Source organism: Salminus brasiliensis, chromosome 1, assembly GCF_030463535.1.
Source record: "Salminus brasiliensis chromosome 1, fSalBra1.hap2, whole genome shotgun sequence".
NCBI classification, from domain to species: domain Eukaryota; kingdom Metazoa; phylum Chordata; class Actinopteri; order Characiformes; family Bryconidae; genus Salminus; species Salminus brasiliensis.
Genome location: NC_132878.1, coordinates 96367301 through 96391627, shown reverse-complemented (window position 1 = coordinate 96391627; position 24327 = coordinate 96367301). Strand labels below are relative to the sequence as shown.

Sequence of the window (24327 nt, the reverse complement as noted above, 5' to 3'; positions counted from 1 at the left end):
CTCGCAGCGTTCTACATTCCCAAATAAAGAACAAAACAAGAAAAACTCACCAAAATACGGTGTTTATTTCACGTCTTTCACCAGATACAAGTCCAGAGTGATGCTCTCCTCCTGCATCCCGCGGACCGCAGTGCAGAACACTACTCAAAGAGCAATCAACCTTCTAAAACTACAGCAGTTCAGCTCACTAAAACAAACGTGGCTCAAAATAATCACAAAAACATAGTGAACGATACAGTCGTCAGCAAAAGTTGGGGCACCTCTGTTGAAATTACGTTTTTCAAAGTTGAAATAAACGAAAATCTTATTTAACGACACGTTTAGACACAATTAACGTTTATTCACAAAGAATTCAACATAACACAAAAAGCTGTGTTTTATATGGAAGCTAAGCTGAAAAAGCTTAAACGAAAAAAATAAAGTGATCAATAATAAGTACTTCATTTCTCATCATTTAAACCTGATTAGGAAGAAGAAGAAAAAAATCACAACAGAAAAACCAGCTTCATCTATATTTACATAAAATTTAGATTTTGGGCCATTTGGTGATCTGATGCACACTCCGGGGGGGGCATGCATAATTTCATCCTTCAGACTGTTGAAAATGACATTTTATCGACAAGTTAAAGTTATTTCTGAGCATATTTAAAGATTTGTGCAGAGGAGCAGTTTGTGAATGGTCAGCTTTTTAGAAAAATATAACCCTGCTTTTATAACTCTGACAGTTTAAATAAAGGAAAAGCTTAATTATGACATTTCCGACAAATTTAGCCACAATTTCTATTTATTTTAAGAATTAAACATGAGAAATTGTGCCACATTTTATGCTTTATAATGAAACTAAGAAAAATCTTAAATAAAAAATACTAATTATTGAAAGAAAATGAAAAATATCCTGAAAACAAATATTTTTAATTAGCTGAATTCAGATAATAGAGATATATTATATCTTCCTATTCAGCCTACAGCAGTAACACTTGCGGACACTGAAATTATAAGTGTGTTTTAGCCTGGTTTTGTTTTTTGTTTTTTGAATTTTTTAAATTGTAAATATGCCATAATATAGTGCTGCCATTTAGAGCAGATGTCATTTACACACATTAGAGAGGGGGATTTTTTTTTTTTAATAGATCGAGGAGATTCTGAAATTCTGGAATGGATCAGGACTGTTTTGGATTCAGAATCCCAAACAATATATAATAAGTGGACCCTATAGCTAAAATTAAAAATGACATACAGGACACACGCGCCCGTTGAATTTAGTAAACAAACAGTAAATGTGTGTTTAAATTGTGCGAAAGTGTGTCTCTATACAGCATGTGACTTCAACAGGGGTGCTGAAACTTTTACACATGGTCGTGTACATCAGTGATTAAATAAAAATCCTATTCTATCCAAATATTAGTAACATAAGCAAAGTAAATAAGTACTTCTCGTAATTTCACGCAGTTTTAAACCTGATCAGGAAGAAAGAAATATTAATAATAATAATAATAATAATAAAAGTCACAACAGAAAGGAACTAAAACACAAGTAAGGAAAGAAAAACAGCTTCATCTATATTTACAGAGAAAGAGCAGCGATTCAGTCGGAGAGCAGGAAAGGATTGTGCTCTGTGATTTTAGGAGCCCATTTGGTGAGCTGATGCACACTTCAAGGGAGGCTAGGCATAATTTGATCCTTCAGACTTGTTTGCATTTGTTTTGTTTAGACGGTTCAGGTTTGGGGGGGTGGTTGGGGGGGTTTCAAAGCACAGGTGCACCAAATAGGCTTAAATCACAGAGCGCTGCGCCTCAACACAGTTTCTTCCCCGGGACGTCGGATAAGGCCTGTATACAACTTTATACGCAACCTTCGTTAGTTAGTTGCGGCTTCTGCCGACGATCTGTAGGATGTACAAGAAGATGTTGATGATGTCCAGGTAGAGGTTCAGCGCTCCGAAAACGTACTCCTCGGGACTCAGGGACAGCTTCTTGTTTCCCAGAAGCAGCTGAGTGTCCACAGCCAAAAACTGCAAACACAATTAATATTAATTATTCATCAACTTTCAGCAAAGAAGACCCTTAACATCCTTGGGCATCAGTAATGATGTTTTTTTAATGAGCTGTTGAGAAAAGTCCTATCAGAAGGTCTAGGTCTGTTCTCAGAGCCCACCGCCCTCCTAAACTGAACACATCCCTAATAATGAGAGCCCTGGTGAAGGTCAGCACAGGTTGCATTCTAAGCACTGCAGCAAGGGGGTGCTATAGAGGCATTAACACACTCACATAGAGGGAAAATAATAACATTTGGACAAAAGTATTGGGACGCCTGCTTATTCATTGCATCTTCTGAAATCAAAGCTATTAACAGAGCTGATCCTGCTTTTGTTGGTCTCTACTGCCCAGAGAAGAAGAATGCTTTCTACTAGATTTTTGAGCAGAGCATTGCTGTGGGGATTTGATTGCATTCAGCAACAAAGCGTTAGTGAGGTCAGGAACCCAAACCCAACCAACTTCCCCAACTCATCCCAAAAACACTGGATGGAGCTCCACCATCAATCGTTCCAGAGAACACAGCTCTTCCACTGCTCCACAGCTCCTCAATGCTGGGGGGCTTTATACCCCTCTAGTCCACGCCTGGCATTAGGCAACATGGTGCCACTAAGGTCATGATGTTTACCTCCTTCAGAGAGTACTGCCAATAGAATAGGACGACTTCTCTACAGTGACGAGAAGTCGGTCTCTATACTTAGCTTATATGTTCTCTACTTTGCACTTATTAAACTGCATCCACTGATCTGTACTTTTACTTTTGCTTTAGAAATGTTTATATGATGCGTGTTGTGTACAAGTCATATGACTTCCACATGATTTTTACTGCTATGTTGCACAATAAAGGGAAAAGGGGGACTTTACAAACCAATAAAAGGGAATTGCACTGAGTTTCCTCAGAGTGGTTCTACAGAAGCAGCTTAACCAGTCAGAACTGTTGAATCATTTTCTTAATTAACTGTTTATATCCTCTGTAACCTTTTGTACATAATAGTTTATATATATATATATATATATATATATATATATATATATATATATATATATATATATATATATATATATATATATATATATTAGTATTTTTTTTTAACGCATTATTATTAATAGTTATTTAATACATTTATTGTTCAGTGCATTTTCCTCCCACTGTGATATTTGAGGAAATGCAGCTAAACGCAGTGCAGAACCAGGAACCAGTACTTACGCAGGTGAAGACCAGGGCGCCAAGTGAGGCATAAACGATGTCCAGGATCCTGTTCCGGATGAAGATGCAGAGGAACGCGAAGACGATCAGCACGATCGCACACACAAACAACACACCCATACAGGAAGTGAAGTCATACTTGGTCTGGAGGTTTGAGAGAGAGAGAGAGAGAGAGAGAGAGAGAGAGAGAGAGAGAGAGAGAAAAAGAAAAAAGAGAAACAGAACAGCTCCTCATCATCATGTTTTTCATTAAGCTGAAGTGCAAATAATAAAGCAGCTAAAACTGGAGGGTTCCAACCTAGTTATTTAATATAATATACTAAAAACAACAGCTATACATTTAATAAAATATATAATGTTTGGGTTATTACATTTAAAACAGCAGTTTTATTTGCAGGATTTTTTTTATTTTGGTGAAACCAAATTAATTCATGCTGAATATTATTTGAATTATTAAGAATAGATTTTAACATTATGAATAATCTGTTGATCTGCCCGTTATATACTTCAGTGCTGCCTATGCTTCCAATTTACAATCACTTTTCACAATATTTTTTATATTCTTACATATAATATTATAAAAACAAATACAACAAAAAAACAAATATACTACTAAATATACAAAAAAAATAATACTATTTTAATTAGATCCTTATAAATTATAAGAACTATAAGAATTAATAAGAATTTATAAAAAACATTATGAATAAGATGTTCTGCCCGTTTTATACTTCAATCCTGCCTAATTTCCACTTTACGTGTTCACTTTATATATTGAACACAAAAAATTATATACCTTTTTTATATATTATAATATATTCCGAAAAAAATATATATTTATAAAAAAAAAATTAAATATATATAACATTCATGTTAGGAGGACAAAAAAAAATTAACTTTATAACTTAGCTGTTGACCTTTCAATCCTGCCTGAATTACACGTTAACTTTGCACATATTGATTCTTTCAACTAAAGAATCAAAATTTCACCACAATTCAATGTTATTCTTCTAGTATGATTCATTTTTTTATATATTCTGAACACAGAAAATATTTTAAAAAGTAGCCGAATAGTTTTTTCTTTTATAAAATATATTCATGTTGGATTTTTACATTAAAAAAAAAAAACTGAACAAACAAGACTTTTATTTTGGCAAAACTGATTTCATACTGAACATAATTGGAATCGGTTATAGTGGATTTTAATTTTACAAAATAAACAGTGATGAACTGAAGCTCTGGCTGACCTGCATAGAGAAGATGACCACTGTAAAGCAAACCACCACAGTGATGCCGACGGCCATGACGACGGTGTCCGTGTCGTAGAAGCTGGCTATCATCCCCGTCATGTAGGACATGCTGAGAGTCAGAACGGACTGGAACAGAGGGACAGAAAAACGTAAACATGGCGGGATTTTGCACTGATGAAAAAGTATTTGTTATAGTTCATTTCTCCAGCTTACTTTTCCTGTATGTATAAAATATCGTCACAATATCACAACATTATTTACACATTATCTCATGATCACTCCAGAACATGTATAATAGAAATGGAGTTTGGGGGACAGACGTTTATTAGTAGTTAGCTTCATTAGCCTCATAAGCAAACCTCACCAACACCAAACATGTCTTGACCAGTTGACGAGGTTTAGGGGAAGAGGACAATGCTGCAAATTAAAGATATCCTCAGTTTAAAAAAGAGCACTGGCTGCTGGTCCAGCAAATCTGACACGTTTAAACGCTTATTATAAGACTCAGTCAGGCAGATTTCTCCTTTATAACATCTGAAAAATTCGACCCTTCCCCTCTAAAAAGACCACCCAGGTGCTCGGTCAGTCTCTCGTCACTTCTAGACTTGACCACTGCAGCTCTCTTCTGGCTGGCATCCCTCCATCAAGCTCCTGCAGCTTATCCAGATTTAGATTCAGACCCCTGATGCTGGTCTACAAAGCCAAGACCGGACCAGCCAGCCCCTCCGTACTTGATGGCGATGGTCAAAAGCCTGATCTGCACCGAGAGCCCTTCCAGCTTCAAGTACGGCTCGGCTCGACCCGCCATCCTTTAAGATCCACGGAAGACGAGCGTCCAGACTTTTTACTGTCCTGCACCGAAGTGGTGGAACGAACTTCTCCTGAGTGTCCGAACGGCTCAGAGAGTCCAACGCTCGCTGTCCTCAAACCCAGACTGAAGACCCTCCTCCTCTTCTGAGAGGACTCAGAGTGCAGAGTGTAGAGTGTGTGGAGGCCTGTGTCTCCAGACTGACTTCTGTATTCAGTAGAGTCTAAGATTAGAGGATCTGCTGGATTCTAGTCCGTATAAACAGTGAAGCTCTTCTGTAAGTCGCTCTGTGTTAATGGTGTTTCTAATAAAATGGCCAATACGTGTAAGGTAGTGTTTGTATGTTTGTATCTCAGGCGTATATCTAAGGCTGGTACACTGGAGGGACGTGCTGTGCTGTAAAGCGCTCACCAGGGCCACCAGGTTCCACGGGTGTTTGCGGCGAAACTCTCCACAGCAGCTGATGGCGATGAGCGGGATGAGAAACACCGCGTACGAGACGTAATACGTCCAAACGTTCTGCTGCACGAATGTTTTCACGTTCTTCTCGAAGGTAAAGAGAGCCACGAAGGAGAAGGTGACGACGAGCTGAGCCGTCAGGACCAGAAAAACCTGAGAACAGAACAGAAAGTAAATGCAAACGTGCAGTAATTTAGACAAAAGTATTGGGACACATTTCCTAATAATTGAATTCAGCCGTTTGATTTAGTTTCATTGCCACAGGTGTATAAAATCAAGCCCCTAGCCCTGCAGTCTGCCTTTCTTACCCACATCAGTGAAAGAACGGGAGGTTCTGAAGAGCTCACTGAACTCCAGCGTGGTTCTGTATGTAATAGGAGCTCAGCACCGCTGCACCAACAACAACAAGTCAGCTGGTGAAATTTAGACCTTCCCTCCTAGATCTTCCTCCATCAGCTGTGAGTGGTGTTATTATTGAACAGTGGAAGAGTTTAGGAGGAACAGCTCGCAGAGAGCAGCTCAGTGTCCACCGAGTGTCTGTCAGACCACGTAAAGTTACAGAGCGGGGTCAGGGCCGAGTGCTGAGCTCAGAGCAGAGTGCAGAAAAGCCTCCAACTGACTCAATAACTGCAGCAGAGCTCCAGACCTGCTGCTGCTGGTAGAGCTTAGAGCAAAGGAGGACCAGCTCCATATTAATACAGCCTATGGGTTTAGAATGGGATGCTGAAAAAGCTCCTGCAGGTGTCCCAATACTTTTGTCCATGTCATGTAGGACAAAGTGTACCAGGTTTAGAGCATGTGGGACCACAGGGAATTACTGTGAACTGCTGTGAATTACCTTGCGAATGAAGGCTCGTCGGACTGCTTTGTCGTCAAACCCGGAGAGCAGGATGTCATCGTGGTCGTAAGCTGGGGGTTGATCATTGCTGTGGTAAGGGTCGCTCATCGGCTCTAGTGCAACAAAACAAAGGAGTTAAAACCCGCTGCGGTGACGGTGCAACGTCGGCTGAACAGCAGCCGTCTTAGAAACCGAGGACAGAAGCAACCTTTACAGACATGAACCTTATTCACCAAGCGTTCTTCTGAAGGAGCTTCTCAAGACCTGACTGACTGAAGAACACTCTTAGGATGATCTTGGTGAATGAGGCACACTCGGAATTACGCTTCTCCCTTTCCCTTTCTTGCCAGTAAAAGCAGTATATGTCTTTATAATATCTTTTTGTTTTTATTATTATTTTTATTTCTGATTTTAACCCATTTTCTAACCAATTTAGATCGCCAACTACCCAACCCGTACATATTCTCCAAGTGGGCAGCCAGACACACCTCTTTTCCCACCAGGTAACCAACCAAGAGTGATGGGGGGTGGGCGCCATCTACCCTCTAGTGAGAGCAAGGCCAATTGCACTCTCTCTCGAGGCCCGGCTGCCGATGGCTAGCAGCTAGGGATGCACCGATCCGTTATTAGGATCGGATATCGGTCCAGATATTAACAAAATTAGCTGGATCGGGTATCGGATAATTAGACCGATCCATGAAACCGATCCTTTCACTTTTCCAATTTGTTGGTGTGAGACTAAACTAAATGTAAATAAATAAATAACAAATGGTAATTTAGTAGATTTATATCTGTGTGTTAATTTGTTATATTATATAAAGTAATGTTGAAGTCAGTCCTGACGCTGTAAGTCTCTTCTACATGGTGAGGTATACAGTTTATTGTGTAGTTTCTGTTTTAGCTCATCATTGTCCCAGTTTAACATCTTCCAGTTACACCAAAAAATGTCATCATGTCACATTCGTACCATTTTCATTGTGATTTTTTACCCAATTTTAATTTTGCCCATTTCCAATTAATAAAAAAGTCCAATTTAAAATAAGTTTTTACTTTGAAATTGTAACAAATGTCCCTGCAGAAAATGTTTTACTGTATTATAACATAAATGTGTGTTTATTGATCAATTTCAACATCCATATATTTAAATAATCTCCCCACTCCTTCCAGCAACCCCAGAGGGTCTGCTTCAGTTCTGTAGAAAATACTGAACTGTGTCTAGCTTAAGTGTTTAACCCCCTTAAAAACCCATAGGTTTCGTTTTGAGCTTAATATTAAAATATATTTTTCAGTATCCAGTATGAATTATTCAGCCTCTTTAATGACTTATTCAGCATCTAATATGAATTAGTGCTGGGCAATGATCTGAAAATGAATGTAATTTCTAATAGATGTCCTCCTGCCCATTTTAAAGTTATTTTTATTCTGCAATACATTTTCTAAGTATCTGTACTTTCACTGTGTGTTTATGTACTTTCCCTCTACAAACATACTACCGCAATGTGTGGTCACATGACTCCACCTCATCCAGACGGTCACATGAGACTAACATGGTGGAGAACTATAAAGTTGAGACAACAGAGCAACTCGAGCAGCTCATATAATCATTTATTAATCCTAATCAAGTTAAAACGTTCAGTTAATCTCACACCCACTATGAATTATTCAGTATCCACTGTGTATTATTCAGTATCTACTATAAACTATTCTGTATTCACTGACTATCAAGTATAAGATATTTGCTTGCTTTTTTAATCCTTATTTATATTGTGTTTATAGTGTAAATTATTTATTTACATTTTTGTAACTGAGTGTCTTGCTATCCCTTTCTGCTGTGACACTGAGAATTTCCCCACTGCGAGACTAATAAAGGATTATCTTATCTCATCTTATTTAGTATCCACTGTGTATTACCCAGAATATATGATAAAATATATCAATATCCACTATGTATTATTTACCATCTACTATACATTTTTATTTCGGATCCACTATGTATTATTCAGCATATATAATCATTAAATCATTCACTATCCACTGTGTATTTTTTACTATCTACTATAAATTATTATTCAGTATCCACTATGAATTCTTTAGTATGCAGTATCCATACTGCATACTACGAAGTTATTGTAGATCCACTATGAATTATTCTAAGTACACCAAGTATTCACTGTGTATTATTCAGCATGCATCATAAAATATTATGTATATCTCAGTTAATTATCCAGCATCTCCTATGATTTTTTCCATATCTACTATAAATTATTCAGGATCCACTATGTATTACTCAGTAGATCATAAAACATTCAGTATTCACTGTGTATTATTTAGTATCTACTATAAGTTATTCTGAATCTACTATGAATTATGTTTTTTTACTGTCTACTATAAAATATTATTCAGTATCCACTATGTATTATTCAGCATCATAAAATATCCAGTATTCACCATGTATTATTCAGTATATCATAAAATATTATCCAGTATCTAGTATGTATTTTTTAGTATATCACAACATATTATTCAGTATCCACTATGTATTATTCAGCATCATAAAATATTATCCAGTATTCACTATGTATTATTCAGTATATCATAAAATATTATCTAGTATCTAGTATGTATTTTTTAGTATATCACAATATATTATTCAGTATCCACTATGTATTATTCAGCATCACAATATATTATTCAGTATCCACTATGTATTATTTAGTATATCACAATATATTATTCAGTATCCACTATGTATTATTTAGTATATCACAATATATTATTCAGTATCCACCATGTATTATTCAGTATATCATAAAATATTATCCAGTATCCACTATGTATTATTCAGCATCATAAAATATTATCCAGTATCCACTATGTATTATTCAGTATATCCTAAAATATTATCCAGTATCCACCATGTATTATTCAGTATATCCTAAAATATTATCCAGTATCCACTATGTATTATTCAGTATATCCTAAAATATTATCCAGTATCCACTATGTATTATTCAGTATCCTGAAATATTATTCAGTATCCACCATGTATTATTCAGTATATCCTAAAATATTATCCAGTACTCACTATGTATTATTCAGTATATCCTAAAATATTATCCAGTATCCACTATGTATTATTCAGTATATCCTAAAATATTATCCAGTATCCACTATGTATTATTCAGTATCCTGAAATATTATTCAGTATCCACCATGTATTATTCAGTATATCCTAAAATATTATCCAGTACTCACTATGTATTATTCAGTATATCCTAAAATATTATCCAGTATCCACTATGTATTATTCAGTATATCATAATATATTCAGTATCCACTATGTATTATGTACATCACTTGAGTGCTGAAAGGGTTAAAGACCACAGGCTTTTTATCTTTGACAGAAATCTGAAAATCTGAGACTTCATGTCCCGGCGTGCCCAAATTCAGCCTGGCCGGGACTCTGTGGGCGCCACTCACCGCTGGGATGGTACTGGTATGGTTGGGCTGGTCCCTGGTTTGAGGGCTGACCGTAGGGGGCCATGTGTGGAAAAGGTGCTTGGGGGAATCCGGGTGCCCCCTGACCGTACATGGGATGTCCAAAAGCACCAGGAGGCGGAAAGGGAAGCCCTGCTCCGGGCGCTCCGGGACCGGTCGGCATCCCAGCATAATCCGGAGGGGGCAGGACAAATCCAGGTGGATTGGGCTGGCCAAAGCCGGAGCCCTGCTGAGGGCTGTGGTCAGCAATTGGAACGTACCCGCTTTTGTCCTGCGCCATGGCTGGGTCTGTATCGGACAGGGGACAGAAGAGGGAGGGGGTAGAGATTAATGATGAGGGGCTTAGTGGACTGGGTTGGTGGTGGTGGTGGTGGTGGTCATGTGACCAGCTAGGACTTAATATGAGGGGGGACAAGTAAACAATAACAAACACAACCCAAGCTGGCTTAAAGTCTGAGAAGGCTCCAAAAACATGTAGCCATGTCGTTATCTATCTATCTAACATATTTACAGAACCTCTAGGCCTGCTTATGTCTGTGAAACGGGCCGGACCGGGGCCGGACCGAAACCGGACCCTTCGGAGGAGCCCGGTGCTCCAGCTCGGCGCTAAGCTACTGTTACACAGCGAAACCCGACGAGCCCGGCCCGGCCCAGGCCATAAACCAACCGCCTCGGCTCGAATACAGGCGTCGTTTACTAACAACTGTCCCCAAATCAGCCTCATTCCCCAGCCTGGACTAATCCCAGCCCGGTTCCAGCCACGAATCCCTTTATCTGTGAGCTGAGCAGCGCGGAACCGGAGCCGTGGCCTAAGCCGAGCCCCCGACAACCGCCGCAGTGCTAGCAAGTTAGCTTAGCCAGCAAACACGCTTAATTCACTGATTAACTCACAATTAATCGATTCATAATGAATATTAGACACAGCACGACTTACTCTGTTCGCTTTAAGTGGAGCTGGAGAAGCGCCGCGTCCTGCCGTGCATCAAAACCCAAAATAAAAGCAGCCTCGGTCGGACGGCGATCTGAACGCGAAGCCGCGGTCGTAACAGCGGCGGCGGCGGAGGCGCAAAACAGCACCCCCCAGCGGCGGCCCCGGGTCACTGCCACAGTCCCTGCTCACTATTTCATAACACTGTGAAGTCTGAACCATCAAATAACTCACAGAAATGTCCATTTCTATGTTAATTTGTGTTTATTTGAATTATTAAAATATTATTAATAATAATAATAATAATATTCACGCGTTGTATTCATGACTTATTATTTATTATTTGTTATTATTTATTATACTTATTATTTATTATACTATTATTTATTATACTTTTTTTATTATTTATTATACTTATTATTTATTATACTATTATTTATTATACGTTTTTATTATTTATTATACTTATTATTTATTATTTATTATACTATTATTTATTATACTTTTTTTATTATTTATTATACTTATTATTTATTATTTATTATACTATTATTTATTATACGTTTTTATTATTTATTATACTTATTATTTATTATTTATTATACTATTATTTATTATACTTTTTTTATTATTTATTATACTTATTATTTATTATTTATTATACTATTATTTATTATACTTTTTAAATTATTTATTATACTTATTATTTATTATTTATTATACTTTCTTTTATTATTTATTATACTTATTATTATTTTTGTTTTTCAAAATAAAAGCCATTTATGCATTTTAAATGATGTATTCAAGTGTTTGTTGTAACTAAGCAAAACATAAAGAATATTAATAAAAGTCATGAATACAACGTGTAAATATTATTATTATTATTATTATTATTATTATTATTATTATGTCCTAACCAGGGACAGACATTTATTTAAAATATTTCAATATTTAAAATGCAAACGTCATATTGCTCTGCAAATAAATACATCTCCTGCCCCCTGCTGGATTATCTGTGCACTGCATGCACCCAGGCAATATATACAGCTTTCTTAAGGGCAACTCAAATTAAACATTAAACATTTTTGTGTTGTTTATTTTAGTTTTTCAAAATAAAAGCCATTTATGCATTTTAAATGATGTACTCAAGTGTTTGTTGTAACTAAGCAAAACATAAAGAATATAAACAACACAAAAATGTTTAATGTTTAATTTGAGTTGCCCTTAAGAAAGCTGTATATATTGCCTGGGTGCATGCAGTGCACAGATAATCCAGCAGGGGGCAGGAGATGTATTTATTTGCTGAGCAATATGACGTTTGCATTTTAAATATTGAAATATTTTAAATAAATGTCTGTCCCTGGTTAGGACATAATAATAATAATAATAATAATAATAATAATAATAATAATAATATTAATAAATGTGTTGGAGTTGGAAGTTTGTATATATCGGATGGTTAACTAGCAAATTTAACTTCACTCTGTTTGGGTGCTTGAACTGGGGCACTCACCCTGCTTTATTTATTCTATTTATCCTTTATTATTGTTATTTATTATTTTTATTATTTATATAAAAAGTAGTGGGCCAAATCTACTGATTCTCAAAAAAATCAGCCCTGTCACTGGCTGGGATTTTTCTATATTTCAAAACAACAACATCACGGCCTCCACAGACACTGAGAAATGAAATGAGTTAATATTAGTCAGCTAAGCGTTACAGTGTAACATCCAGGAGTAATAACTGCATTAATAAACAGACAGAGTGAAAGGATTCATGGACCTCAAATCTCGTAAACTTGTGAGTTTCCCACTTCCTTGGCTGTTCGGGTGCAGTTGGTGGTACAGTTGGTATTTCCCAGCATCACCGTCTATTACAGTATATATTTATATACATAAATAAATGTACTGTTGTCTTATGACTGTATGTCTGCCGCTAGCGTGTAATGCCCAGTGTGATCTAGCTAATTAGTTGTTAGCCAGCTAATATTGCTGGCTGCTGATGAGGGTTGGCTCCGTCCACCCCTGCCTCAAAGTTCGGCAGAATCTGCAAGAGTCCCGATGTTGCCAGAACTCTGGTAGAACCGTGTCTCAGGCATCAGGCAGCGTCTTCATCACCATTAGATGTCCTGGGCTGAGTCACCTGAGCTGCCTTTGTACCGCCGAAATATTCCACTTACCGAATAAACTGGGAATTCAGGGGGAAATCCGCTCTGCTTATGCGCTGGAAGCTCAGTGAAGGCGGTCTGAGACACTAAGGCCTGGTCTGGGAGAAGGGGGCAGGGCTACCGAATGAGTAGGTGATGCGTCTGGCTCCGCCTCTGGTCTTTTCTGTGTTGCAAACTCTGTTTTGGCTTCGCTTCTGTAGAAGGGAAGGGGGGAGACCCCCAAGGCGTCCATGTTTTTTCTATAGTCATGGTCATGGTTTACTGACCAATCACTCAGTTCTAACAGTTCTGACACCTGTCAGTCAATTTCCAGTATTTTTGCTCATAGATGGGCTCAAACAAAAGCTGTAGCTTTATTTATGTATTTATTTATTTATTTATTTAAACACACACCAAGATAGAAATATCAGGAAGTAAAAGCTTTTGACCGTTTTGACCGTTTGACCATCTTGACCGTAAAGCAAAATAAAAATAATAATAATAAAAAAGGTGTTTGAATTCTTTCAGAGGGGATTCTAGCTCTGTAGTCCGTCCGTCTGTTACTACACAGTTTATCAGCCTCCTGCACCCACATCCATCACTGGTCAGTTCTTGACCCCCAGGGCTGCTGCTCTCCAGGTATTATTATTATTATTGGGCTGGTGGTCCGTTCTCAGCACAGCAGTGACGCTGATAGACAGTGAGTCTATCAACAGTTCTTTTTGCCCGTCTAAAGATATATTGTGGTTATAGAACTATAACTATAGAAATATTGTAATATGTCTTGAAATATAATAAAAACATGAGTCTGAACCATTGAGATGAGGTTAAAGGCCGTTAAGCATTATTTGGTATAGTTCTGCTTCACTGTAGAGAAACTGACCCACTCTGATCTCTGTACAGTGGAGGTGAATGGAAGCAGGCGTCGGTCACCATGACTACAACAACACAGATACAGCCCATAATGTATCTCCTATCCAAACCCACCAGTGCAGCTACAACACGAGTCTTCTGAGTTTTATATGGAATGATGATGAAGATGATGATGATGATGATGATGATGATGGTAAAATATTGAGTAGAGAATCTGAGCTAATCCAGTTCTCTTTAGGGACTACTTTCTGTAGCTGCACTACACCCTGCAGCATGTATCCCTCCACCATTTTAATGATCTGGTTCTAAAAGCAGGTTCTAGAGCCGAACTCTTCTCAGAACTCTGGTAGAACCGTGTCTCAGGCATCAGGCAGCGTCTTCATCACCATTAGGTGAAGAACTTTCTGTGAGGAGCTTTTATTATTAGAGCTTCAGACGTCTGCTTCCCTTCACCTCCACTGTAGTAGAACTCCAGCTCTGACTGGGGGGGGGAGGGGGGGGGGTTATCTAGAACCGAGTATTTCACACCAAACCCACCCTGAATTACCGTGTCAACACCGTAACCACTGAATGATGCAGATAATTGTAAAATTTGGTGGAAATGATCTCTAATAGACTTGCTTACTCGCTAGCTTCAGTCCAGGTTCTAGATAACAGACAAGAGTCCTACAGGGTCAGAAACCACATCTAACACAGTCTATTAGAGATCACTGAGCTTCTCCCACAGTTTGAGGAGAGTGTGTGATGCTAATCGGCGTAGTGTGAGCTCTCGTAACTATCAGCTGCATTAGCCTCGGAGCTTCAGTGTAAAACTACAGACACCAAACATGACTTGGTGGGTGGGTCTCTTCCATAATGTGCACTAGAACTGACCACCCCCCCTCACTGCATCACTGCATGCGGTCAGTCTGTAGCTGTTGGGGTTGGTACTGGCTAAAAGCAGCAGCCGCCGCTGCTGCCGCCGCCGCTGGCGCGGGTGAAGCTAAAGGCTGCTGGACGTAGCTGTAGCCGGCCGTAGTCAGGTACCCTGCAGCCGGAGAAGCGGCGTATGGGTACTGGTCGTAGGCAGAGGAATACTGGGCATAAGAAGAGCTGGTGTAGTCCAGAAATGGGGAGGCAGTGGCAGAAGCGGCGGCGGCGGCGGCAGCGGTGGGAGTGGACGCAGCTGAAGGCTGGACATGAGGGATGACCACACTGGGCTGGACGAAGGCCTGAGGGTACACATAATGAGTGGGAATCCTGGGAGAAAAAAGGTCAGGTCAATATAGGTCAGAAACACACATTTCACTGGAGCACAGCATCAAAAATACCTTGTAATATACACTACGTGTCCAAATGTTTGTGGACATTCTAATGAATGCATTTACTTGCATCTACTTTAAGCTGCACCCATTGCTGATACAGATGTGCAAATGCACACACACAGCTTGTCTAGTCCCTGTAGAGAAGAAGTATTGCCAATAGAATAGGACTCTCTGGAGAAGATATGCATGACGCTATCGGCACCATGCTGTTTAATGCCAGGCGTGGGCTAGAGGGGTGTAAAGCCCCCCAGCATTGAGTAGCTGTGGAGCAGCGGAAGAACTGTGTTCTCTGGAATGATGGTGGTGGAGCCCCATCCAGTACTTTTGGGATGAGTTGGGGAATTGTAGATAATGATCGTCCGACATCCTGACCTCACTAATGCTCATGTTGCTGAATGCAATCAAATCCTCACAGCAATGCTCCTCCTCCAAAATCTAGTAGGAAGTCTATTTCTCTAGAGAGAAAGTTACTCCAACAAAAGCAGGAGAAACTCTTTTTAATCCCCTTCATTTTAGAAGAAACAGTGAATTAGCAGGTGTCCCAATACTTTTGTCCATGTAGTGTATTTTAGAATACCTGTTTTAATCATAACACCAACAACAAACAAACAAACAGCCTAACGTCTGCTGATCATCATGTATGTTCTCTGGTCATGGGGAACGAGGGGTTAAACTCTTAACGTGCAAGAACAGAAACTCAAATCCCTGTCTGTGCATTCCACAGTTATAAATACTCCACACACTCCTGCACGACTGCCGGCAGCTGCTGTTCAGTCATATAGAACCACTTTAACAATATACAGGTTCTAATAACATTAATATCCAGTATGAAGCTCTAATAGCATTAATATCCAGTATGAAGTTCTAATAGTATTAATATCCAGTATGGAGCTCTAATAACATTAATATCCAGTATGAAGCTCTAATAACATTAATATCCAGTATGAAGTTCTAATAGTATTAATATCCAGTATGAAGTTCTAATAACATTAATATCCAGTATGAAGCTCTAATAACATTAATATCCAGTATGAAGTTCTAATAGTATTAATATCCAGTATGAAGTTCTAATAACATTAATATCCAGTATGAAGCTCTAATAGCATTAATATCCAGTATGAAGCTCTATTAACATTAATATCCAGTATGAAGTTCTAATAGTATTAATATCCAGTATGAAGTTCTAATAACATTAATATCCAGTATGAAGCTCTAATAGCATTAATATCCAGTATGAAGCTCTATTAACATTAATATCCAGTATGAAGTTCTAATAACATTAATATCCAGTATGAAGCTCTAATAGCATTAATATCCAGTATGAAGCTCTCATAACATTAATATCCAGTATGAAGCTCTAATAACATTAATATCCAGTATGAAGTTCTAATAGTATTAATATCCAGTATGAAGTTCTAATAACATTAATATCCAGTATGAAGTTCTAATAGTATTAATATCCAGTATGAAGTTCTAATAACATTAATATCCAGTATGAAGTTCTAATAGCATTAATATCCAGTATGAAGTTCTAATAACATTAATATCCAGTATGAAGTTCTAATAGCATTAATATCCATTGTGACGCTCTAATAGCATTAATATCCAGTATGAAGTTCTAATAGCATTAATATCCAGCATGAAGCTCTAATAACATTAATATCCAGTATGAAGCTCTAATATCATTAATATCCAGCATGAAGCTCTAATAACATTAATATCCAGCATGAAGCTCTAATAACATTAATATCCAGTATGAAGCTCTAATAGCATTAATATCCAGTATGACGCTCTAATAGCATTAATATCCAGTATGACGCTCTAATAACATTAATATCCAGTATGAAGCTCTAATAACATTAATATCCAGTATGAAGTTCTAATAGTATTAATATCCAGTATGAAGTTCTAATAACATTAATATCCAGTATGAAGTTCTAATAGCATTAATATCCATTGTGAAGTTCTAATAGCATTAATATCCAGCATGAAGCTCTAATAACATTAATATCCAGTATGAAGCTCTAATATCATTAATATCCAGCATGAAGCTCTAATAACATTAATATCCAGCATAAAGCTCTAATAACATTAATATCCAGTATGAAGCTCTAATAGCATTAATATCCAGTATGACGCTCTAATAGCATTAATATCCAGTATGAAGCTCTAATAGCATTAATATCCAGTATGACGCTCTAATAGCATTAATATCCAGTATGATGCTCTAATAACATTAATATCCAGTATGAAGTTCTAATAACATTAATATCCAGTATGAAGCTCTAATAACATTAATATCCAGTATGAAGTTCTAATAGTATTAATATCCAGTATGAAGCTCTAATAACATTAATATCCAGTATGAAGCTCTAATAGCATTAATATCCAGTATGAAGCTCTAATAACATTAATATCCAGTATGAAGCTCTAATAACATTAATATCCAGTATGAAGCTCTAATAACACTAATATCCAGTATGAAGCTCTAATAATATTAATATCCAGTATGAAGCTCTAATAACATTAATATCCAGTATGAAGCTCTAAATAATTATTTAAAAAATTCTATTTAATTAATTGAATTAACTTAAAAAAAACCCCAACTAAAACTAAAGTGTGTAAATGCTGGTGTGTGTGTGTGTGTGTGTGTGTGTGTGTGTGTGTGTGGTTCTCTCCAGGCTGACCCGAACAGTGTTTAAAGTTCAGATCTAAATAAAGCAGCTCTGAGAGTCCTGCAGCCTCCTGCCCACCTGTCACTCTGCAAGGCCGGGTCTGAGCCCCCTCAGAGACACAGCTGCCCTCACACACTCTCGACGTACACTCTTAACACACACTCTCAACACACACTCTTTTGTCTGCGAGGCCGGCTCCCGGTCTGCTCTGGCTGTGTGATGAGGGCAGCAGCTGAAGCACTGTGGAGGTTCTGATTACGGGTGGAGAGTTTACCCAGCCTCCACCCCTCACACAGCTTCAGCCTGGATCAGTCCACTCTCAGCTCCTCACAAACAACATCGTTTACCTACAAATAAACTCAACACTGGTAGAACTCTCTACTGATATTCCAGCAATTATTCACTTAAATATCTATTGATTTATTTGATTGATTGATTGATTGATTAAAAAAAGCAATACATTATGATTTATTCAGCCAGAGCTGACTGTCCACTCCTCTACATTTCTTTAGATTTACATTCTAAGAAACTATCCAATTTGGTTTTACAGTATTTTCATTTATGTTTATTTATTTAACAGAATTTAATGTTTCTATATATATATTTATAAATTTATTAATATACCAGAATTTATTTTTTCTAATGATTTATTATGAAATACGTATTTATTTTCTAAGCCGTTTTTATATTTATTTATATAGCAGAATTTATATATATATATATATATATATATATATATATATATATATATCAAAATAAATAAATAGATTTAAGTCAATTCTGGTATATGAATAAATATAAATGGCACTTAAATACTGATATCAAAATAAATAAATAAATATATATTTAATTCTGTTATATAAATAAATACGGATATAAAATATATATATATATATATATATATATATATATATATATATATATATATATATTTATTTATTTTGATATCAGTATTTAAGTGCCATTTATATTTATTCATATACCAGAATTGACTTAAATCTATTTATTTATTTTGATACCATTATTTATTTTTTCTTAGATTCTAACTGTATTTATTTACATTTCAGAATTAGCTATTTATTTATTTATTTATTTAGATGTTAGTATTTCAGGCATCTATATTTATTCATATACCAGAATTTACTTTTATGTATTTATTTAGAGTTCAGTTTTTTTGTTTATTTTGTGAGTCTCATCCATATTTATCAGCCTTTATTTATTTTAATCAGTAATTATTTTCTAAAAAGCTATCCATGTGTACTACTTTAGATTTAGAATTCTATTTATGTATTTTGAGAGCAGCAGTTATTTTCTCTATTTATATTTATTAATTTTTTTAATGTATGCATATTTATTTACTTATTTTTGTTAAGAAACCATCCATACTTATATTAATCAGCATTTATTGATCTCTTTATTTAGATGTATTTGATGTTTTGATATCAGTATTTATTGTTTATTGAGATTGTCATCTCATCTCTGCACAGTGACTGGTTCTGCTCTTCTCTTCTGCTGGGTTTGTACTGAAGAACACGGACGACGCTGCCGCAAACATTCACCCCAACCAGAACACTGGGGTTAAAGAGTGATGGAAACAAGACAGTAGACACACAGAGGGAAGACACACACACACACACACACACACACACACACACACACACACACACACAAAACACGCACCTCATGAGCTGGCGGAAAGGGGAAGGGCACTGTAGCGGGGTTTGATCATCATCGCTATCTCTACAAGAGGAAAGAAGAAAATTACATGCAATTAAATAAGAAGTGCACACACACACACACACACACACACACACACACACACACACACACAGGTACACTATCAGAACTGCATTACGAGATACTGTAGAAGACTTCATTCACTACTAGCTAATCGAAGTGGGCTGCTTACACACTCTATATGCCCAAATACAGTAAGTGGAATGGTAAAGGCTGTTTACCCATAAGACCTTTGGAGAAATGCTGGATGTATCTGAGGGACGCCAAATGAGAAACCTGGGAAAGCATAGACACACACACACACACACACACACACACACACACAAATAGAGTTTTACTATATTCTATTAACCCTAACTCTACTAACCCTAATCCCAATCCTACTAACCCTAATCCCAGTCCTACTAACCCTAACTCTACTAACCCTAATCCCAATCCTACTAACCCTAACTCTACTAACCCTAATCCCAATCCTACTAACCCTAATCCCAGTCCTACTAACCCTAACTCTACTAACCCTAATCCCAATCCTACTAACCCTAATCCCAGTCCTACTAACCCTAACTCTACTAACCCTAATCCCAATCCTACTAACCCTAACTCTACTAACCCTAATCCCAATCCTACTAACCCTAATCCCAATCCTACTAACCCTAACTCTACTAACCCTAATCCCAATCCTACTAACCCTAATCCCAATCCTACTAACCCTAACTCTACTAACCCTAATCCCAATCCTACTAACCCTAACTCTACTAACTCTAATCCCAATCCTACTAACCCTAATCCCAATCCTACTAATCCTAACTCTACTAACCCTAATCCCAATCCTACTAATCCTAACTCTACTAACCCTAATCCCAATCCTACTAACCCTAACTCTACTACCCTAATCCCAATCCTACTAACCCTAATCCCAATCCTACTAACCCTAACTCTACTACCCTAATCCCAATCCTACTAACCCTAATCCCAGTCCTACTAACCCTAACTCTACTAACCCTAATCCCAATCCTACTAACCCTAACTCTACTAACCCTAATCCCAATCCTACTAACCCTAATCCTAATCCTACTAACCCTACCTCTACTAACCCTAATCCCAATCCTACTAACACTACCTCTACTAACCCTAATCCCAATCCTACTAACCCTAACTCTACTAACCCTAATCCCCTAATCCCAATCCTACTAACCCTAATCCCAATCCTAACCCTAATCGTACAAAATCTTAACCCAGCCTTTCTCCGCTAACCCTAATCGTAACCCCACTAACCCCTAATAACCACGGGAGCACTAGCGTACGGGTCTGCAGGACGGGTCCAGGCCACTCTACACTCCCCTGCAGGACCAGCTTCTTCAAGCAGCCCAGGAGGACGGATCATACCTGGCTGTAATATCCGTGGCTTTGCCCCCAGGTAGGCCAGGTTAACGTTAGCCTTTCTGCCGTCTATGATGGGGTTGGGGTCCTTACAGGCTCTCTCTGCAGCCGGTCGGTCAGCCATGGTCACCTGATCACATAAACAGGACAGAGCTCTAAATCTGCAGCTTTTACTAAAGGAAGGACAGAGTCAGAGTCTAAGACACGTCAGGTCCTGCTCTACCAGCTGAAACAGTCTAGAAGTAAATAAGTCATTATATAAGTAAATAATGAATTTAAATTATATTAGTTAATAAATCAATAATTTACTAGATAAAAATTAAAAAGTAAAATATAATTAAATACATTTACTTTTCTATAAATTCTATAATGTAAACAAGTCAATAGTACATCAACAAATAGGTAAAGAAATTCAGTATTCACACAAATTCACACAAACTAAGTCCATAAACAAATCAAGGTAAAAAAAAATAAAATAAAACAAATGAATAAATACATAAGAAATTCAATAAATGTAAAAATATGGAAAGAAATAATTACACAAACAGGTAAATGAGTAACAAAATACACAAGGAAGTAAATAAACAAAGTAAGTGCACACAAACAAACAGACAAATAAACAAAGTCAGTAAGTGTATATACAAATAAATAAGTAATTAAATATGTAAATAAGTAAGTAAATATGTAAATAAATAAGTAAACATGTTAATAAGTAAATAAATATGCAAATGAATAAGTACATTTGTAAAGAAAGTAAGTAAATATGTAAATAAATAAGTAAGCATGTAAATAAGTAAGTTAACATTTAAAGAAGTAAATAAATATGTACATTACTAAGTAAATAAGTAAGTAAATGTAATAATGTAATAAATATGTAAATACGTAATAAATATGTAAATAAGTCAATAAATATGTAAATAAGTTAATACATATGTAAATAAGTTAATATGTAAATAAGTAAATAAATATGTAAGTTAATATGTAAATAAATATGTAAGTAAGTTAATATGTAAATAAATATGTAAATAAATATGTAAGTAAGTAAGTTAATATGTAAATAAGTAAATAAATATGTAAGTTAATATGTAAATAAATATGTAAGTAAGTTAATATGTAAATAAATATGTAAGTAAGTTAATATGTAAATAAATATGTAAATGAGTAAGTTACTATGTAAATGAGTAAATAAATATGTAAATAAGTTAATATGCAAATAAGTAAATAAATATGTAAGTAAGTTAATATGTAAATAAGTAAATAAATATGTAAGTTAATATGTAAATAAATATGTAAGTAAGTAAATATGTAAATAAGTAAATAAATATGTAAGTTAATATGTAAATAAATATGTAAGTTAATATGTAAATAAGTAAATACATATGTAAATAAGTTAATATGTAAATAAATATGTAAGTAAGTAAGTTAATATGTAAATAAATATGTAAATAAGTTAATCTGTAAATAAGTAAATAAATATGTAAATAAGTTAATCTGTAAATAAGTAAATAAATATGTAAATAAGTTAATATGTAAATAAGTAAATAAATTAATATGTAAATAAGTAAATAAATATGTAAATAAATTAATATGTAAATAAGTAAGAAGGCCACTCCTCAGCCTCGTGTTGGACTGCACTGGCCGGCAGTAATGGAGAGGGTCAGTAAAGCTCGCAGTAAAACTCTACTTACAAACCCATAGCCCCTGGACTTCCCCGTCTGTCTGTCCGTGATGACCACTGCCTCATCAATGTCCCCGAACACCTCGAAATACTTCCTGAGGCTGGAGTCAGTGGTGTGGTAGGGCAGGCCTCCGACGAAGATCTTGGTGAAGGTTGTGTCCTTCTGGCTGGAGTGCATCCTCACACTGAGGCCACAGGGCCTGCAGACCTCCAGCCAAGCAAGAGCTAGAGCTGAACCCCGGGTTTAGCCCGAATCTGGGTGACCGCAGCGGTCAGGAGAGCAGGACAGCAGGAGAGCAGGAGAGCAGGAGAGCAGGACAGGAGCAGCTGTGAGCGGGGGCTGAGGGTTCAGGCTCGTCCTGCTGAACTTCTCGTCTGCTTTGACAGTTTGGCTCTGCTGCCAAAAGTTCTGAAAGCCCCGCCCATTTTCTGATAAGCCCCGCCCCCAAACAGCACCCCGGCGCCTGTAACATGACTCTACTCTGTCACTGGCCACTTTATTAGAAACACCTACAGTGTGCTTCCACTCACTGGCCACTTTATTAGAAACACCTACCTTGTTCTTTCCCTTCTGGCCACTTTATTAGAAACACCTACCTTGTGCTTCCACTCTCTGGCCACTTTATTAGAAACACCTACCTTGTGCTTCCACTTATTGGCCACTTTATTAGAAACCCCTACCACGTGCTTCCACTTATTGGCCACTTTATTAGAAACACCTACCACGTGCTTCCACTTATTGGCCACTTTATTAGAAACACCTACCTTGTGCTTCCACTCTCTGGCCACTTTATTAGAAACACCTACCTTGTGCTTCCACTTATTGGCCACTTTATTAGAAACCCCTACCACGTGCTTCCACTCACTGGCCACTTTATTAGAAACACCTACCTTGTGCTTTCACTTATTGGCCACTTTATTAGAAACCCCTACCACGTGCTTCCACTCACTGGCCACTTTATTAGAAACACCTACCTTGTGCTTCCACTTATTGGCCACTTTATTAGAAACCCCTACCACGTGCTTCCACTCACTGGCCACTTTATTAGAAACACCTACCTTGTGCTTCCACTTATTGGCCACTTTATTAGAAACCCCTACCACGTGCTTCCACTCACTGGCCACTTTATTAGAAACACCTACCTTGTGCTTCCACTCACTGGCCACTATATTAGAAACACCTACCTTGTTCTTTCCCTTCTGGCCACTTTATTAGAAACACCTACCTTGTGCTTCCACTCTCTGGCCACTTTATTAGAAACAGCTACCTTGTGCTTCCACTCTCTGGCCACTTTATCAGAAACACCTACCTTGTGCTTCCACTCTCTGGCCACTTTATTAGAAACAGCTACCTTGTGCTTCCACTCTCTGGCCACTTTATTAGAAACACCAACCTTGTGCTTCCACTCTCTGGCCACTTTATTAGAAACACCTACCTTGTGCTTCCACTCTCTGGCCACTTTATTAGAAACACCTACCTTGTGCTTCCACTCTCTGGCCACTTTATTAGAAA

The 24327-nt window shown here is 37.1% G+C and overlaps 2 protein-coding genes across 4 annotated transcripts; both read right to left on the bottom strand.

The window, feature by feature from the left end:
* Positions 1 to 46: 46 nt before the first annotated feature.
* On the bottom strand, positions 47 to 11150 carry grinab (glutamate receptor, ionotropic, N-methyl D-aspartate-associated protein 1b (glutamate binding)). Its single transcript, XM_072692502.1, has 7 exons — positions 11028 to 11150; positions 10076 to 10381; positions 6596 to 6708; positions 5710 to 5910; positions 4488 to 4616; positions 3241 to 3384; positions 47 to 2011 (listed from the first exon to the last, which is right to left on the bottom strand). Exons 2-7 carry the CDS (start codon positions 10371 to 10373, stop codon positions 1862 to 1864), a joined length of 1035 nt encoding a protein of 344 aa, XP_072548603.1. The 5' UTR covers positions 10374 to 10381; positions 11028 to 11150; the 3' UTR covers positions 47 to 1861.
* Positions 11151 to 14930: 3780 nt separating this feature from the next.
* rbm24b (RNA binding motif protein 24b) lies at positions 14931 to 22992 on the bottom strand. Of its 3 annotated transcripts, XM_072659733.1 has the most exons (5): positions 22825 to 22992; positions 21143 to 21266; positions 19978 to 20032; positions 19700 to 19759; positions 14931 to 15279 (listed from the first exon to the last, which is right to left on the bottom strand). In XM_072659733.1, the coding sequence occupies exons 1-5, from the start codon at positions 22990 to 22992 to the stop codon at positions 14931 to 14933; spliced, it is 756 nt and encodes a 251-aa protein (XP_072515834.1). The 3 variants fall into 3 exon arrangements, with proteins under 3 accessions (XP_072515834.1, XP_072515833.1, XP_072515836.1); XM_072659732.1 differs by lacking the exon at positions 19700 to 19759 and having other exon boundaries at positions 21143 to 21309; positions 22772 to 22992; XM_072659735.1 differs by lacking the exon at positions 19700 to 19759.
* Positions 22993 to 24327: the final 1335 nt, after the last annotated feature.

Bases quoted from the DNA above. Each gene is read 5' to 3' on its own strand.
- grinab (XM_072692502.1), bottom strand. From the start codon at position 10,373: ATGGCGCAGGACAAAAGCGGGTACGTTCCAATTGCTGACCACAGCCCT. The intron at 6,709-10,075 runs GTGAGTGGCGCC...TTGTTGCACTAG, and splicing joins ATACCAGTACCATCCCAGCG to AGCCGATGAGCGACCCTTAC. The intron at 3,385-4,487 runs GTCAGCCAGAGC...TCAAACCTCCAG, and splicing joins TGGTCATCTTCTCTATGCAG to ACCAAGTATGACTTCACTTC.
- rbm24b (XM_072659732.1), bottom strand. From the start codon at position 22,992: ATGCACTCCAGCCAGAAGGACACAACCTTCACCAAGATCTTCGTCGGA. The intron at 20,033-21,142 runs GTATGATCCGTC...ATGCTTTCCCAG, and splicing joins GCCACGGATATTACAGCCAG to GTTTCTCATTTGGCGTCCCT. The intron at 15,280-19,977 runs GTAAACAGCCTT...TTTTTCTCCCAG, and splicing joins TTTCTCCAAAGGTCTTATGG to GATTCCCACTCATTATGTGT.